Here is an 18,923-nt window from a genome sequence, read left to right on the forward strand (position 1 = left end):
GGCTATCTGATGACAGTTAAACTAAATTTTTATTTGGCTAAGTAGGTCTGTACCTAGCATGAACAAATATGAAAAAACACTAAAGAAGATGATTCAGAACATGGTCCCTTCATCTTGGCAACTTTATGTTGCGACATGATGCCAGAAAGGTGTTACATAACTGTGTATTTTGCTATTAAGACAGATCTAAGGCTATAAAATTGATAGCAATATGGCTACAAAATGTAATGAACTCCATCCTCAAGTGATAAGACTATGTAGTTCAATAAGATTTTTGCAAATTAACCTAACTTTTCATACAAAACAATTACTTAAAAATATGAAATGAGGTTAATTTGAAAGAAAAATTCTTTAATGGAAAAAAGAATATTTCTCATGGCCTAAAAAACATTGAAGAGTTAGTACATAGTTATAGGATTAGAATGTATTTTGTCGGTTTGCCTCAAGCTCAGGAATAAAAGGATTCATTTCATTGTGTGCAGATGAATGAAGTCTAATGAAAATTCTAGAGAGTGAATCTGATAAAACTACACTGTACTAGAGGAAGTCTGGATAATTAAAGAATAATACTTTTTTCTTTTAAGAAACAGTAATATCTGCTGTACTGACATTGCACTGATATATATACCACGAGTAAAATTTAGTTTTTCCCCAACATATGTATATACTTTAAAAAAATTTGTTCTAGACACCTAGAGATAAGAAGGAAAATTGTGAGTATTTACAACCACTCTGCTTATTTTAAATCATTCTTGGGGTCAAATTAAAAAGTATATCCTATCTAAAATGTAAATAATTATAAACAAACAGTTCAGAAGTAATAATTATAAATAAACAATTCAGAACTATCTGAAAACGTGACTGTTGCAAACTGCTACACTATCATGAATTGGTGGTAAGAGGGAGGGACTGATTGGGTTAGGTTTAGACACTCTTTCTTCTGATAGGATACATAGTAATATCATTAAGCTATTACATAGGAGATATTCAATAGTTTTCAGAGCTGAAACAAATCAAGACTCAAACTAATTTTAAGACAAGTGGAGGAGAAAAATGATTTTTCAAAAAGATTAATTACCTCTCAGGCTTTTTGACAAATAAAAGCACAGTATAAATATCATCACAAAATATATTTGATTACAACAATTCAGTTAGAAGATTAAGAAAAGCCTTAAATGCTGCAACGAGCAGTACATTACTTGCATGCCTCCAGTCTAGACACCTCACAAACACATTTTAACCACAGCTTTTTTTACCCAATTTATAACTATAGGCTTACTGTAACCCAAAACTTCAGATGATTTAAAAATTAACCTACACTTGTCTTTCCTTCCTTCTTAAAAAATGCTTCTACTACATCAAAACATAGCAGACCAAATAATGTTTTTATTGTCATCAAAATTACACAATAGCCACTTTTACTGTGTTTGTACTGTAAACAAAAATGTATAAAACCACTACTATCTTTTACTAACAATTTAACCACCATTGGGCATCAACAAGCATTTAGTGCATCACACACTACTTTCCAAAATGGACAATTCTCTGCAGATGGGCTTCCCAGAAGAAGTGGAATCATGCTCTACCAACATAAAAAGGCAGGAGGTTTTATAGCAGGCATCAGTTTTAACAGTGTTGGTAGCAAGCTGACAAATGACTGCTGCTTTTGTGTTTTGAATGTTATCTGTGTGGACAATTATATCCCTCATCTATCACTACCAATTTTTTTCATTCACATACACCAAGTTTTTCCATCTTTAACATCAGATACCAATCATGACTAACAATGCAAGTGGATACATACACTGAGGGAGGGGGAAACATATGCAACAAAGCACTTCACTGTAGTAGCCTACTTTTCAGCAGCAGAATATCTTACTGCAACATACTTTGACACATCCCCCATTCACTTGTGCAATTATATGAGGTTCACTTGTCACATAATACCCAAAACACCTAACATCAACTGTGGGATCAGTATACATAGTTTGAGAACACACTGTGAGCTACCTGCTATTTGCATAGCTCAATCTCAGATAAGGAAAGTTTACTAATTGTGCAGTGATGGGCACTGGAGTCTCTGCACTCTGAATAATCTCAGGGGAGTGTTCTTGGCAAAGCTACTCCTTCACTTAGCAACTTCTTTTTAAGCTCTTCCCATCTCCTCAAACAAATCTATGCTGAACACCTTATACATTATAATACTATAATATTTCTTCTTGTAAAGCACTTTGAGCTACACTGTTTGTATGAAAATGTGCTATATAAATGATGTTGTTAACTAATCTTTTTGACCATTATATTTTACTTTAGATTTTCCTCACTCAAATCCATCTTTGCTCTCTATTTTGTTGATGCACTAGCTTTTCTTTCTATGCAAATTAACTGTTTTTAAAATTTACACATAGTTCAGCAACATTTAACAATAAAAGCTTTTCTTGCTTTGCAAAGAAAATAAATGGATTCTTACATTCAAGAGGCTAAAATCTTTCTCCCTCTTTCTTTCTCTCTGCTCATCTATAACACCATCTAACAACGCCACCATATACTCATTCCCATCATCTATATATTAATATTTAATTTCTCTAATCTTCAGAAATTACTTTCTGCACAGTCATTCCAGGCTTTCCGATTTCAAAGCATTAATTCCAAGGAGATATTTAAATTAATATTTAAACATAATTCATCTGATCTCACAAAACAAGCTAACTCTGTTTTGATATTTTTGTAGCCAAAAAGAAAATAGAAATATTTAAAGTAATAGTATAAGAGATAATGACTTATCTGTTCCTTCTCTTCCTTCATTCTAATTATGAAGGTCCAAAGGCTAAAGTAAAAATAAAAACAAAGACTGTAGTATAGAGTATATACACATTCTCTTCCAGAGTAACTACCTGTAAATTGTCAGATGAATTACAACAACACGTCTTCAGAATCTTGGCAAATCTCACTTTTTGGCTTACTTCTGGGTAAGAGATGTGTTCAGCTCCACATACCAAGAATCTAACAAATGTGCTGTTGAAACTGGACATAAGTGACAGCACTCAAAAACCACAGTCATCCGCTACTCAACATAGCCACTATTTCCTCTACAAAAATGTGGCAGGAAATTAGAGAGAGATAATGTTAATATGTAGAGGAGAGTACAGCCTGATTAGTGCGTTCTTATTTTTCTTTCTTAGTTACATAGACAAACTCAAAAAACCCAACGCCAGTTGCAGTATGATAGAATCTCTTAGAATTAAAAACACTCATTACCTGGTTCATATCATTGATAGGCTCTCCATTTTCATTTTGGTGTCTATAAAATACTATGCACTTAAAATTTTGAAAGATTTTTCAAAATTGTATTTTTTACGCCTGTCAATAAATCAACCAAAAAACTTTGCAGACATATTACAACAGATGAAAACTTCACTGTGACAGGAGTTATACCTATCAGTCAGCCGTACACTGCTCATCTTCAAAAACAACTTGAAAATTCATACAGTTATGCTATGCTACACAGCCAAGGTTTTGGGGGAACCTAACTATGTCTTAATCATTTTTTGTATGTCCTCAAAGTACACAGTATGCAATCTCCTTAAATCATAGAAAATACTATAAATGTTCAGATTTAAAACACACACATAAGCTGTGTATTTCCTTAACCATCTGAGAAACAATGCATATATTGTCAAAAAAAGTGTTCCCAATTAGTTCAGATATTTGATGTCCTGCTGTATTCTCTGTTTAGCAAGATGTCTGTGTGACAGACTATGAAATCTTTAATGTGTCACTAAAATATGTATTTAAAACCAGTAAATTTTTTTTTTTTTTTTTTTATACACAGAGTTTAAACCTGGTACAGGCCTTGGCGCCACTAAACTCTGCATAAATACAGAATAAATCTAGGATTTGTTTTAAGATTACTGATAAAACTAATGTCAGATTTTATACAGTTTGTAATTAAATGTAACGGCTGGAGAAATGGTAATATTTACTTTCAACCTTGAAGCACTATAGTTTCATTGACAATGCATATTATGCTGCTGGTATCTGGAAAAATATTATGATGCAAGATTCAAATGCAAGAGCAAGACCAAAAAATACCCCTTGTGCAGAGTAGTCTGCTAAACACTTTGTGCATGTGAGAACTGCTATGCATATTTTTAAAACTTCTGTTTTATTCTCATTTATGACACAGATAATTTCCTTTTTCACTTTACATGCTTTTTTAGTGTGAAGCAAATGTTTGCTTAAGAAAGCACATACCACAGTGCAAACTGCTTACTAAAAATACCTTCAAAAAGAGATGCTTCATAAAGTTCTGTTATAAAGGTCTGTGATGGTACTCAGTATGAGGTATATAACATAAGTCTAGAAAAAATTCTACAAAATATAAAATTCTTAGTGAGTTCTATTAATTGTTCTTTATAGCAGAATGTAAAAAAGATGCACACTTATACAGTTTTATTATATTGCCAATTCTTACTGTAAATTCTTCTTAGAATGCTCACTATGCCAGCTGCCATTAAGTTCCATGAATATCTCCATAAAAGCTGTAATTAATGGGTTAAATAAAAACAACTGTGGTCACATTCAAAATAGTCTCCTTTTGAAGCAGTGCACTTAGCAAAAACAAATTTTCACAGTTCTAGGTTTTTTCTGGAATGCTCCTTAAATTGGTTCTCTGTTGCATATGGAGTAAAAAATTGTGTCAGTTCAATGTGGTCTTCAGTTTTAAAGAACCAAAATTTGCATGGGGTCAAATACAGTAATAAGAGGTAATTTTCCAATTTTATTATGTATCCTTTAACTAAAAATCATGTACACCCCGACAACCATCATGAACACAGAAACAATCATGATGTCAGATGCAAAAAAGATGGTCCCAGAGAATGAAAAAACACATTAGCTACACACATAACAAGTACAACACAACTTATGCCTTATTTCCTTCAGCAGAATGCCAAATATATTAACAGTCACACTGCAACATACTACTGCTTAGATGTTACTCCCTTGCTAGACAATGAGACACTTCTTCAGGCACTACTGAGGCCACATATTTGCTGCTTTGGATGTATAAAACACTCATATCTGCTGTCTCTTGCAATTCACCTTAACATAAGAATCTCAAAAGGGTAAGACGACCTGAACATTAAATAGATAAAAAAGGAAAAAACAACCAAATCTAAAAATGCCCCAGAAGCTTATAATATTCAGGAAATTTCTGTGAAATTTTGGAGGTAATGATTTCAAAATTCTAAATCTATTCTAATTCAGTGGCATAATACTAAACAAAACAAAAATACGAGGCATGACTTTTCTTACAGATACTAATGTTCAGGGGTCCCCTGCAAAGTAAGTAGTCTAAACTAAAAAAAAACAGCTTCCTTTTTACTTGAACACCTCCCTTACACAGCCAATGTGGACGGACCATGCTAAAGGCTTGCCTCGTAAGTGTATGGAAAAGTAATGGCACGAGCATTAAAGGCCCTGAAGGACTAACCAGTATAAAATGTGCCATAGTGTTCACTTCCTGAAAGTTAGCTAAAGTACATTTATTAAAACTGGAGATATATATATTTTTTCCCCCGTGTATGGCTTACAATTACAAGTAAGATTCAAGAATACATGATGATGCCAAGTACAGATTTGGAACTGTTAATTATATCAAACTCCTCAGATTAAAAATACACAAGAAAATTGCCATCATGAGTCAAGAAGTGATCACACTGTATTGGGAATGTTATTTATTATTTATGCATTGTATTTATAAGCAAAAATACATTTCTGTTATATGTAAATTCTGTTGTTTGTACTCAATGAAATGTCAACATACAGTACCTAGAGTATGTTAAAAATGTGATCATGCAAATTGCATTTTCAAATAATATTGTCCATAAATGTCCCACCTCTTACTGCATATTCTGCAATGTCAGTGAAAAGTCATACATGTACTTTATAAGGAACTTAATGCATGAAAAATATATTAGTCATACTATGCAGTGTTTTAATGGCCTTTTAAAGAAAAGAAAAAAATACCAAAAAGTGTTGCAATGAAGCATCAAATTATAGAATGGGGAAACTTTGCAAACTAAATTTAAGGGGAAATTACTATTTTACTTTATTTTAAATTAATTGCTCTGTTTAGAATTTAACCAAAGGCAACTATCCACACAAAGGTATGGCAGCCTACAATCTGAGGTGCTCTCTTAAAAGAATTTTCTAGCCAAAAGATAAGCAATTATTATTATTTGTTACATGCCAAGGGTTCTTTGTAGCGATGGCAGAGAAAATTTTTATTTCATATTTTTAATGGAGAACAGAGACAATGGAGTTTCTAACACAACTAGCCTCAATGGAAATCAATAATAAACAACAAATAAAATGTCCATAAACATCTCAATTTAATTGTGTCATATGATCCATGTGTCAGATACCAAATTGTATGCTTTCAACATCACAAACACATAATATCATTAAATAAACCTCTTCCAAAAAATCATCCCATGAATGATGTGGAAGTGTACTCACACAAGAAATAGCTTATGAAGACTTACCTCACCCTCATTCATTTGTCAAAAGTCATGTCCAGTTACATTTAATTCTTTGGCTACTATGTTGCTTCATGTCTTATCAACACTGAAAAGTATAATCTTAGTGAGGAGAATAATTACAGATTAAAAGTTGCAAGTGAATGAATGAGATTATCATCAAGTGGAAAGCATGTCTCTTGTTTGTGCATACCCAATGTGCTTCAACAAGTAGGAGGTCAATGGTGTAGTTTTACAAAAGGCTCTAGAAAAACCCATAAATACTGCAATTGTGGCTTAACAACCATTTAATAAGGAGAGAGCTCGGCCTTCAATTCAAAAGCTGAATTCTGCCTAAATATGCTCTCCAACCATTCACAAAAGGATTTTCCAAAAGTGGTTCATTTAACAATATTTTTGCAAAAATAAATGATTAGGATGTTAAGAGAATATGAGGGGATATCTGACATATAGTTTATGCAGCACAAATATATGAAGATTTTTGCCCCCCATGGACGTTTTGACATTGTTTGCTATTGTTCACTGTTGGTCCCGTTTGAAGCCTACTTACATAGGAACTTTGTTATCTCCATTCTCCATAAATCATGACACTAAAGTCATCACTAAAAACAAGCAACAGATATTTAAATTATAAAAAAAAAAAAACAAGTTATACTGAAAAGCCAATTTCACTGATAAAGTATACTCTAAATATTTATTCATTTGCATACACACACACACATACATATATACACACATATATATATATATATATATATATATATATATATAAATAATATATAATATATACATACACACATACATACATATATATATATATATACATACACACACACACACACACACACACAGTGTAATATTATAGATATAATATCTAAACATCTTACCTAAGGTATCCTTTAAATTCTTAACAATGGAGGCTTTTCTTGCACTGTTTTTGCGTTCCACGTAATTAGATGGCACAAAGCCTGTTTTATTGGTTGAGTTTCGCACACGCCACCAGGACTTAGAGTCATCCAGTAGCCACAGTCTTTCATTCTTCTTGATGTCCAGCTCCTGGTCCTGCTGTGCCACATAATCAAACTTGGCGATGACAATCACCTCTTCCGTCATCTTCGTCTAGTCTTAGCACTAATGGACAAGAAAGGCAACTATGTCAGTAAGACAGTCATTACATGTACAACATTAGGCATATATCAACTACCTTATAAAAAGTCAACCAACTTGTCCCTATGAATATGTATAGTATTAAGCTATAGAGAAAAACAGTTCATGCATGTTATATTTCCACATGTTCTAAAAGGGAAAGGTATTGGAGTGGTGGTATTTATGTTTGGTTAAATAATTAAGAAATTGACTGAACAACGTGGCATGTAAAATTAAGCTTTAAAGGCATGTGTTATTGCCTCCTGATTATTCTAGTCTACACTGTACCACCTTCTTAGAGCACAGGTATTAAAATCAGACATACACAGATAAACATTCTAAAGCCTAACTTTTCATTCACTTTGACCCTCCACCCAAATTAAAACAAAGCGTATAAATTTGAAAACTCAGGATTTCTCAATGCAGTGTTAATGGGGAAAACGTAGCATTTTGAAAAAGTTGACATTTTTATATAATCTTTTGTTTTCTTGAAGATCACATGAAACAGATTGACTTTAGTTTTCTTATGAAAGCTTGTTTTGTGATCTTAGGTTTATTTTGAGGTAGTCTTTCTCTGACTTCTCTGCATCAACCAATGTGTATTATGCTAGGAGTGGCCATGGAACTAGTTGAAATTATTCTTGTGGTATATTTTCTGAAAAATCTATTTTACTAGTATGCTACAATTAACATAAAACTTGCAAACACGTTTAAATGTAAACCACCTATGTTTTTCATTGCTTTCAATACTCGATACTTGTTTTGTAAGCCTTTAAAGGCTATATTTATCTTATGTATAGATAGCATTTGGTTAGTGTTTTTTTCAGGTACTCTGTTTTCTAAAAGAATGAGAGGGGAAAAACAATTTCAAAATGCTAGTGGAATGAACACTTTTGAAATGTATCCATGTTACTAGTGAGGAGAAGCCTCAGATACTGAAAAGCCACAATGCCTGCAGATTTTAATTCCAACCATTTTCTTAATTAGTATCTAATGCTGCTAACAGAATCTCCTTTTACTTTCATTTTTAATTGTATTAGACTTCCTTGTTTACAATAATGAGATGCAAAACAAGCTAACACATGACTTATTAACTTGATATCATGTGCACAAAATTATACAATATCTACACAAAAAAAAATTTAAAAAGTGAATGTTTGAGAAATATTTATTTGTTCTGGTCCGCATAAAACATGTTGGTTGTGCGCTCAGAAAAAAGAAAAACACTTTAAGAAATGTCTGGTCTGGAAGAATGTAATCACTTGGAAGCTAAAAAATGAAGTAACGGCTTTCATTAACAGCAAGAAATGGCTTCTAATTAAGGTACTGGCTACTGTCCAAGATGAGGTGGTAATGTTTAGCCAATATGTACTCCAGTTTAACTGTAAAAAAGGCTTGGTGGTGGTAACATCATAGTTTAAAAAAAAAAAAACACTGTCTTCTGCAACAGAAACTGGACAAGTTAACATCAATTAAGGAACCACTAAATTTGCTGTTGTATTATAGAGTACAGTGAAATGTCAGGGATTCTGTCTTAAAGATAACCTTTATCAGGATCACACAGCAACACAGTAAAACACAACGGGGAAAATCAAAACTGAATGGTTGACAAGACCGAAACACCTAGTCAAATTCCAAACATTTACTAATTATGCGGTAAGATCTAAACTTAGCAGTTCACATTCAAAAACCCACAAATGGAGTTCTATAAGGAGACATTAGTCAAACTTCCTACAAAGCTGTTAGAGAATCATCAATTAAAATATGCACACATTACTGCTGCAGATGACATAAACAGTTACCAAGTCCAATAGGGAAATTATGTTTTCACATCAGGCTTTAGATGTTGCATAAACGTTTAACAACCCTTACTGCTTTGCACCCTCCCCCGCCATAACCTATTGTCTATGTGGGAAAGTGAAAGCTTTAGATTCGTCAAAAAAAAATGCGATCTCCGGCTTTTGACGGATCTTGACGTTTTATGGCCCCCTAGTACAGAAAACATTGATATTTCAATGATGGGTGTGTGTCTGTGTTTCAGAGTTTCTTGAGGACAACCTAGAGCTAAAACGGCTGGATGGAAAAATACCAAACTCGAAACTTAGGCCTGCTAAGAGATGATGATGTGGAGATTAGTTTTTGGGCCAAATTCTTCAAAAGAAAGAGGCATTCTAGATGAACCCTCAAATACTGTAATTCTGCAATTAATTATAAATTCTTCTTGTCAATTCCTATTGTAATAACCTATTTTATGATCAGAAAGATCAACATCAGAGTGGTAAATAAATTACTGAAATGTTACAGAATCGTTCAGTTAACTTGGTTCTTAGGACGCAAAGCCTACTGCCACTCACGTCCAAATTTTTGTTATGTATTGCTTTTCTGTAGTGACTATTATTACAAAAACCTTTGTAAATACAAGCTATATTTTATTTTAACTATCCACCTTTTTTAACAGACATTTCCCATTACATGGACAGTGGAGAAAAATTTACCAGAGTATATTTGGACACAAGGAACAATTAACATTGGATTTAATAATAGTTCATTACATGCTGCAGACACATACCGTACTTGCACAGGACCAATTTAGTGCCACAAATAAAGATCGAATGTACTCAATACAGTGAATGGGATGACAAATTAATGAACCAAGATCCTTTGAGCTCTGAAGTAGCAGTGCCAATGCCTGCATCACCATGTTGTTCTTACAGTACAATTGTTTACATTCATTTTTTAAAGACTGAAGCTCATGGAAGTTAAATGACTTGCTCAAGGCGTAAACTTCTCTCTCATATGGAACAGCCTTCATTAGAAAAAAGAAAGACTGACATGTTTTTTGAGAAAGCGTTTTTTTTGGCCATTTTTTAACCCAGATATGAACTTTAGGAATGCCAGTACCTTGCAACCCAAGTGAACAGGATAAAAAGTTTCAGCAGGGCCACAAAAAAAAATATAAATATTTCCCAAATAACTAATTGTCATCTAAAAATGTTTAAGTAAGAAAAAGATAAAGGTGTTTACCATTAAGACACTGAAGGAACTGCTGCTGAACATAAAAATTACTGGGCGACCCCATATTTTTGACTGGTATTGTATATTGGCTTAAGTTACAAACATAGGAATCTGAGTAGGTGGTACCATACATTGAGGAGTCGGAGCTGGAATTGAACATTTTTTTTACCGTTATTTTTTTATTCATTTATTTTTTAATATTGATGTGGAAATATTTAACAATGATCATTCATAACTGAACAGTTTGCCTGGAAAACAAATCAAACATCTATCAAGTTAAAACACATCTATGTTAAACTTGTGCTAGTAAAACAAACTCAGGTTCTTACAGGCAATACAAATTTTATTTACTTAAACTCTAAAGATAATAAAGGTATTGTTCAGTTCAATTAGAAATGACAAGAAAAAAATTCAAATAAACACATTTATTCGTATCTATTTTGAGGAGTACAGACTGCCTTGTTTACAGTTTTTCCAGCTTTTTTGAGCAGAAATAACCATAGCCATAACTGAACTGTCAAGTATGTTTCCTTAAACATAGCGGATGCAGTGACCCAAGCCACTACCACCAGAGTTCCCTTCTGACAAATGAGGCTTAAATGCCTGCATCTTCCTGTTAGTACTTCATATAATGGCCAAATACTAACATCCGGATGTTGGGGGAGCAACAGCCAGGATTAAAATAGACTTCTGATAATGAAACAATAAAGGAAAGGAAAAGTGGAACATTTAACTACATAACAGTGTTGCAAAATATGATATGTACAGTGCATACAAAAATTAATCTCACTGTTGAACTTTTTCATGTTTTATTGCGTTATAATACTGAATCAACTCAATTGAGTATTTGTGTCCACACTTAAATAGAACTGTTCACCTCAATCTAAAATGACACTGCCTGATCTCTGAATAGGGACAAATTGTAGTGTCCAGATGTGCAAAGCTGATTTGAGATCTGTCCACACAACCAAATTGTTGCTATAAAGGATGTGCATGTAGGAAATCAATTATTTTGTATTTAATAATTGTAAAAATAATAGATTTTTTTTTCTTATGATCATTGTCAAAAAAGCTCAATTATATCCACTGTAATTCAATTCAAACAAGAACATAGATCTGGGAACAACTGGCTAAAACACACACAAACCTTGGTAATAGATAGCTTCAAAATCCACAGCTGAAAATGTTACTTCAATAGCGCTGCTTCCTAAACCCCCTGAACCCACCCAGTTTCCTTCAGTTCATGCACTTGAAACGTTTGGTACTGCAGTGCCCCATTTTGGTAAATAAATTAAGATAGCTACAGTATATAAAATAGCAATGGAAAGACAGGGAGAGAAAAAACAAACCAAACAAAAGACACTGAGATCAAACAGAAAGATAAAATTGGTGCTATCAATTCAAGACCTCAGCACGTGAAACTTAAATGATTTCATTTACATATTTTACAGTCATTTTCACTTTTGCATCACCACCAGGCATATCAGCAGCAAAACAGTGTCAAGGGAAGCATTATGAGATATATACTATAAATATATATACTATAAATAAAAATGTGGAAACACTTAGTTGAAGTTGAAATAAAAAGTAATTCCAGAATGAAATATAATTAAAAACATAATAGATATGGATAATATAAGTTATGCTGTAAGAGGCCCATGGTCCATAGTATTGTGTGTGTGGCACAATTGTACATTATATATGTTTTCTGTTGTATTTATCACTTTACTCATATATATATATATATATATATATATACTATCTACTGCCTTAGATAATTAATTTCTATTATATATGCTTTCTTTATTACTTTTAATTATTGCTCTTTACATTTAAAATGTGTATTATCATTTATTACTTCCACTTCCACAAAAGGAAATTAAAATCATTATCCTCATCTCACATAAAATTTCTGTTCTTTTTAATTTACGTCATACTCTTCAGAAATACATTTTTGTTAAATCAGTTTTTTCTTTGTCTTTCTATATAATCTTTGACTAGATTATATAATATAATATAATAATCCACAACATTAGCTGACCTCATTTCAGCTGGTTTTGATGTAATATAGTCAAGGCATTTTTTCTGTCATTAATGACTTCTTGGGCAGCCCAAAAGAATAAGGCAGTGTCCAAGATCAGCATGAAATAAACAATTTAACAGAGAAAAATATGAAAAGCCCTTTTTGCCTCACTGTTCACTGGAAGGAGAATTAACACGGTGATCATACTCAGTGTTTCCTATTGGTTTACTGATGAATGCAGTACCACTCATGGAGACAAATTTTTATCAATTTCAATTTTTTGCAATTTGTTCAAGAAAATGAAGATGTTTAGGGCGGATTAATCAGAAATCAATTTAACCAACATCTACTCTTTGCATCCTGGCACAAGATGAATTGCATATGGACAGAGAGAGACGTTGACATGGGATGTTGATTTATCCTATCCCCTTAACAGCTAACAGTGCATATATATTTTTTTTTTTTGGTGCTCAATCTATTTTCTGACAAGTTATTTTTAAATTTGCAGTCATGCCACATTACTCGGTTTGATTATGCACATCTCTGACGTGTTTTTAATAAAGCCAACCTTTTTAGTTTGAGTACATTTTTAACAATACTCAGAAAAGGTCTCTCTCCCTTACTTACTGATCTGTATCAGCCATACAGTCTTATAAATGCACCAGATGAAAGCTAAGCAAAATATATTTAAATAGCATAAATCAATAGCAGGAATCCATAAAGTTAAATTGGCTTTCATTTCACAATTACTAACTTGAGATTTAGCAAATTATTACATGCCCTTAGATCATTAACGCTAATTATTACATAAACCAAAATTAACCATTCTTTATATAGCCACAAATGCTGAACAAAGTTTGTGGCTGTTGCATCTCCATCTGTGATTTTAATACTACATGTTTTGCACATTGCAATTATTTTCATGTTTGTAACACTGTAGTCTTTCTAACTAAACATGATATTCCTTGAGAGCATATTCCAGCTCTTTATGCCTGCCTTCATTTAAACACTAGGGTACAAATGAGTTTGGGTCAAATGTCATGTCTTCACAAGGTGAACTCGCAGTCCAAGTTGTAGTCAGTCCAAGCTGAATTACAAATCTTTTTCATTTTTTCAAGTCCGAAGTCATAAAAATAGTGACTCAAGTCTAACTCGAGTCTGTTATTATCATTACATAAATGCAATGAACTTTATAGGTATATATGCTGATCATGTGTATCATTGCCACGATTTACACATCTTGTAATGGCTACTTCAAGTATGATAATGCAACACCTCTCAAAGAAAAAAGTATCTCAAATTGGTTTCATAAACATGTCAATGGGTTCAGTGTTCTTCTGAACCCAGTGGAACACCTTTGGGTAGTGGTAAAATGAGAGATTTGGAAAATGAACATGTAGCTAATAAATATGCACAAATCATGTCAACATAGACCAGAATCTCAAAAGAATGTCTGTAATATCTCTTGATATTAGTTATTTGTTTTGACATGAAATGAGATGCTGGGTGCTACGCAGCCCTGTCAATGGTTCTGCTGGAGTTGTGTCAGTGTCGTTATGCACATTTACTGCCATTTTTTCCAACCTTCTGTTGACTGCGGCAGTATCATCATAACAGAGTGAAGGTCAACACACACAGCTGGCAGCAGCTTTTATTATTAGCTCAGTGGTATCTTTGAATAACAAATTATAGTTTGGTTTTACAGAAAGGTAATTTTTTTGCAACAAGCTATGTTTATTTTTAATATAAGATGTGTTCTCTGTGCACACACCCGCAAGCACACACACAAACATATTTATATGCTGAACAGAAGTGTTTTTCTGAGAGTATTCAGCCCTAGAAATTCATCTATCATGACCATAGACTTGCTTTCTGTCAGACCAGGTTAACAAGAGCACTGTTTCTCATTGCTGTTTAATCTCTGTCTCTACTCTGAGCTCTGCCCATTAGAGGCTTTGGATTGATTTAGGAATTTCAAACTGGAGTAAACGGTCTACTTGACTGATATTGAGCAACCTAAAAATAGACAGTGGCTCATTAAATGAAAGGTTCACTTCACTGCACACAAGGTTAATTAGATGTTCAATGCAGATTGGAAAGGTTGGAATTCTTACCTCCCAAGGCTATGTCACAGACTCCATTTACATAATCATAGCAAGCGGATGGCAGTTGTGGTGACTCAAACCAACTAGCCAGCAATCAGGTTTGATTTTATCTTAAGTCGTAGGGGCAAGTACAGTTGACAAACAATTAGTGCTCGCCTGAAAGAACAATGCATATAATGCAGCTACAAGAATAAGAAACATTGGTATTTTAGACCTTACAAACAGAAGAGAGGCTTGTATGTCTAACAAAAAAAAAAGGGAACTAGTTTCATCACATCACATTATTGGCTGTCAAGAAAAGGGGAGAGCTCAAGATACTTTGATTTTGAATTTGAAACTCTGAGTCTCCTATTTTGACATGCTCAGTGAATTCCAGTCACGTAATTTGATATGGTCTGAAACAAGTTCGGCAGGATTCCCTGCAATGAATAACCAAATGTGAATGGCCTAGATCTGTCCTGCATCATCTGAAAAAGTATTTTAACCACTATACTTGCTGGCTCTTCACTGTCATTTTCTGAAGAAAAAAAAAAACCTTTAAAATAATCAGTAACACTCTCTATTAATTTTTGTTTAAGAAATACTGATCTGTTGACTTAACAATGCACCTATGAAATATAGGCATCACAATGAAAGTCGTTTGAAAATTATGCACATGCATATATGCTGGCATAATGTTACATTAGATTAAATTAGAACGAAAATACCCTTATTGTAGGATAGCACTTATTGATTGTTCTGTCTGTTTTTAAAAAAGTTGGCAATTACAGGACTGTATACTACACCTTGGTACAGAGTATACCATATACGTTAATACAGCATTTCTCAACATTTAAGTATTTGCGACCCGAGTTTTCATAACAGTTTTAATTGCGCCCCCCTAACGTTTTTTTGAAAGGAGCCCACTAATACTAATTTGTTTTTTTTTTTAATTACAGTATTTTGCGCACTATAAGGCGCACTTAAAAGCCTTTAATTTTCTCAAAAATCCACGGTGCGCCTTTAAATTCGGTGCGCCTTATGTGTGCACTGAGTTCCAAAATCTGTAAAAATGTTGTTGTGCATTTTAGTAAGCACTCTGCTTGATTGACTGTCAGACCATTTCCTGCCGACATAGGGACGTAGTAATACGTACACTATGAACGCTGGTAGCGATAAACCAATTGCAGAACATTACGTAAAGCCACGTACACTTACCTCCGCCACGCCTACGGCAGGTAGGTATATTGTACTACTGGTGCACTGCGAAACCACATTTGTTTGGCTAAGGACCCTGAAAATGGCATCAGAGAAGAGACATGCTTACGATGCACAATTCAAACTACAGGCTATCAGTTACGCGGTTGTAAATGGGAATAGAGCAGCAGCGAGAGAATTTAAAATCAATGAATCTATGGTTCGGAAGTGGAGGAAGCAGGAGAATGAATTGCGCCAAGTTAAAAAGACAAAAAAGAGTTTCCGCGGGAACAAGGCGAGGTGGCCAGAGTTGGAAGACCAACTTGAACAATGGATTCTTGAACAAAGAGCAGCCGGGAGAAGCGTCTCTACAGTCACCATTCGACTGAAGGCAATAACGATAGCACAAGACATGAAGCTCGAGCACTTTCAAGGAGGTCCGTCTTGGTGCTTTCGTTTTATGAAAAGGCGCCATCTCGCCATCCGCGCACGAACTACCGTGGCGCAGCAACTGCCAGCGGATTACAAAGAAAAGCTGACCATCTTCCGCACCTACTGCAGCAACAAGATTACCGACAAAAAAATCCAGCCCAACCACATCACCAACATGGATGAGGTCCCTCTCACTTTTGACATCCCCGTGAACCATACTGTGGAGAAAAAGGGGACCAGCACGGTATCCATACGCACCACGGGGCATGAGAAATCGGCTTTCACTGTTGTTCTTGGTTGCCACGGTAATGGACAGAAACTACCACCTATGGTCATTTTTAAGAGGAAGACGCTGCCAAAAGAAAAGTTTCCAGCCGGAGTCATCGTTAAGGCCAATCCAAAGGGCTGGATGGACGAGGAGAAAATGAGAGAGTGGCTGAGAGAGGTGTATGTGAAGAGACCGGGTGGGTTTTTCCATGCATCACCGTCTTTGTTGATCTGCGACTCCATGCGTGCCCATATCACCGCTACTGTGAAAAAACAAGTGAAGCAAATGAATACGGAGCTTGACATCATTCCAGGAGGATTAACAAAAGAACTCCAAGCGCTGGACATCGGTGTAAACAGGGCGTTCAAAGTGAAGATGCAAGCGTCATGGGAGCGATGGATGAGAGATGGCGAACACACCTTTACTAAGACTGGAAGGCAGCGCCGGGTGAGTTACGCCACCATATGTGAATGGATTGTGGATGCCTGGGCTAAGGTGTCTGCTTCGACTGTTGTCCGAGCTTACGCGAAAGCTGGAATCATTGCTGAACAGCCACCCGGCAACGAGACTGATTCCGACAATGACGAGAGGGAACCCGGCATGTTTGATGGCGAACTTGCCCATCTGTTCAATTCAGATACAGAAGGTGAGGACTTCGATGGATTTGTGACAACAAACTGATCAAAAAACAATGTGAGTGTATTTTTAAATACGTAGTAGAATAAGGTTTAACTAAACTCATTGTTTTGCTTCTGTTACCTTGTTTTTGCATGCGCCGAATAATACGGTGCGCCTTATGTATGGCTTAAGTACAGAAATAAGCCCCGCAATTGAGAGTGCGCCTTTCAATCCAGTGCGCCTTATGGTGCACAAAATACTGTAATGATATATCATAGATGCATATTTTATTATACCTACTTAACTTTTATCCACATTTATCTAACGCTATATTTATTTTTCTAGTATCAGAATGTAGTTTAAGTTAATTTGTTTTGGTTTCAATAAATGTATTTTTCATATTTACGATTCTTGCTTTTTTTTTTCACATCTTCGCGCCCCCCTAGGGGGGCCCACCCCACAGTTAAAGAACCACTGCATTAATACATCAATCCAATGTTACTTTGATTGCATCAGACTTTTCTTTTTATATTACAGTTCATGTCTGAAATAAAGTAGCTGTCAACTGGATTTATCTCTGGACTTTTGTTAATTTCTGTTGTAACTTAACTGCATCAAGTTACTTACCTAAGACAAACCACTTACAAAAATTTATGAAAAATTTAGGATGGTTGCCAAATTCTACACTTTTTGTCTAGATGGACTTTGACAAATCCATTTTGCTGAAAAAGGCAGCTACTTAACTAAAATGTACCTAATTTGCCAGCATATTTTTTTTTAATCACTGCATCAAGTCAGTAAGTACTTTCTGTATTAAACACAGTTTAAAAAGCTGTTCTTTACAGAAGCTTGAGATGATCATTTAATGCATATTAACTTTACTCCCTCTAGTGGGGAAAATAAAATCTGTATACATCATGGAGAAAATTCACTGCAAGTATTTTCAAAAGAGGTGAGCTTTGTTTCAATACATCAATCAGGCTTTATTTCAAAGCAGTATGCTTAATGGCATGTCCCATCAGTACTCTGCAGAATAAACAAAGTTAAAACACAGTATAAAAATGAAAAGCGGGCTACTAAAATTAAAACTGCAGTAAGAGCAAAATCAGAATCATTAGGATTTACCAAGTATTTAATTTTTAATAAGCACATAAATGAAAATTATTACACATACCAACAAACAAAATTCAATGCAAAAGTGATATTCATATGCTTGCATATTTATCATTAGCAGTATTGAACCTTTACATTTCCTGTGAATACATATGGCGAAACATATATAAAAAAATATTATTAAAATATCTACTACATATACACTAAATATTGTACTATTTTTTTCAACATTCTCATTTTTTGGCTGGCTCATTGTGCAAAAAAGTCAATGTAAATTATTCTGTCAGTACTTGATATGCTATAGCACATTTTCTTTCCCACTTCTGAGTTGCTACAAGTAGCTATTTCCAGACAGAGGAGCAGAGGAGCTTCAGCGACAGACTGCAGTCACTGTCTTGCTCCACTGACAGACTGAGGAGATCGTTCCTCCCCCAAACTATGCGACTCTTCAATTCCACCCGGGCGGGGGGTTTAAACGTTAACAT

At 34.4% G+C, this 18,923-nt stretch overlaps 1 protein-coding gene across 3 annotated transcripts in view; it reads right to left on the bottom strand.

Moving 5' to 3' along the window:
* Window positions 1-18,923, bottom strand: part of nck1a (NCK adaptor protein 1a) — a 222,688-nt gene that overhangs the window by 57,978 nt on the left and 145,787 nt on the right. For all 3 annotated transcript variants that reach the window (XM_051923043.1, XM_028794699.2, XM_051923042.1), the window contains one exon: window positions 7,430-7,673. In XM_051923043.1, coding sequence (XP_051779003.1) covers window positions 7,430-7,655 — 226 coding nt within the window. In that variant the 5' untranslated portion in view covers window positions 7,656-7,673. The remainder of the gene's footprint in view (window positions 1-7,429; window positions 7,674-18,923) is intronic.

This window comes from Erpetoichthys calabaricus, chromosome 2 (assembly GCF_900747795.2).
Source record: "Erpetoichthys calabaricus chromosome 2, fErpCal1.3, whole genome shotgun sequence".
NCBI classification, from domain to species: domain Eukaryota; kingdom Metazoa; phylum Chordata; class Cladistia; order Polypteriformes; family Polypteridae; genus Erpetoichthys; species Erpetoichthys calabaricus.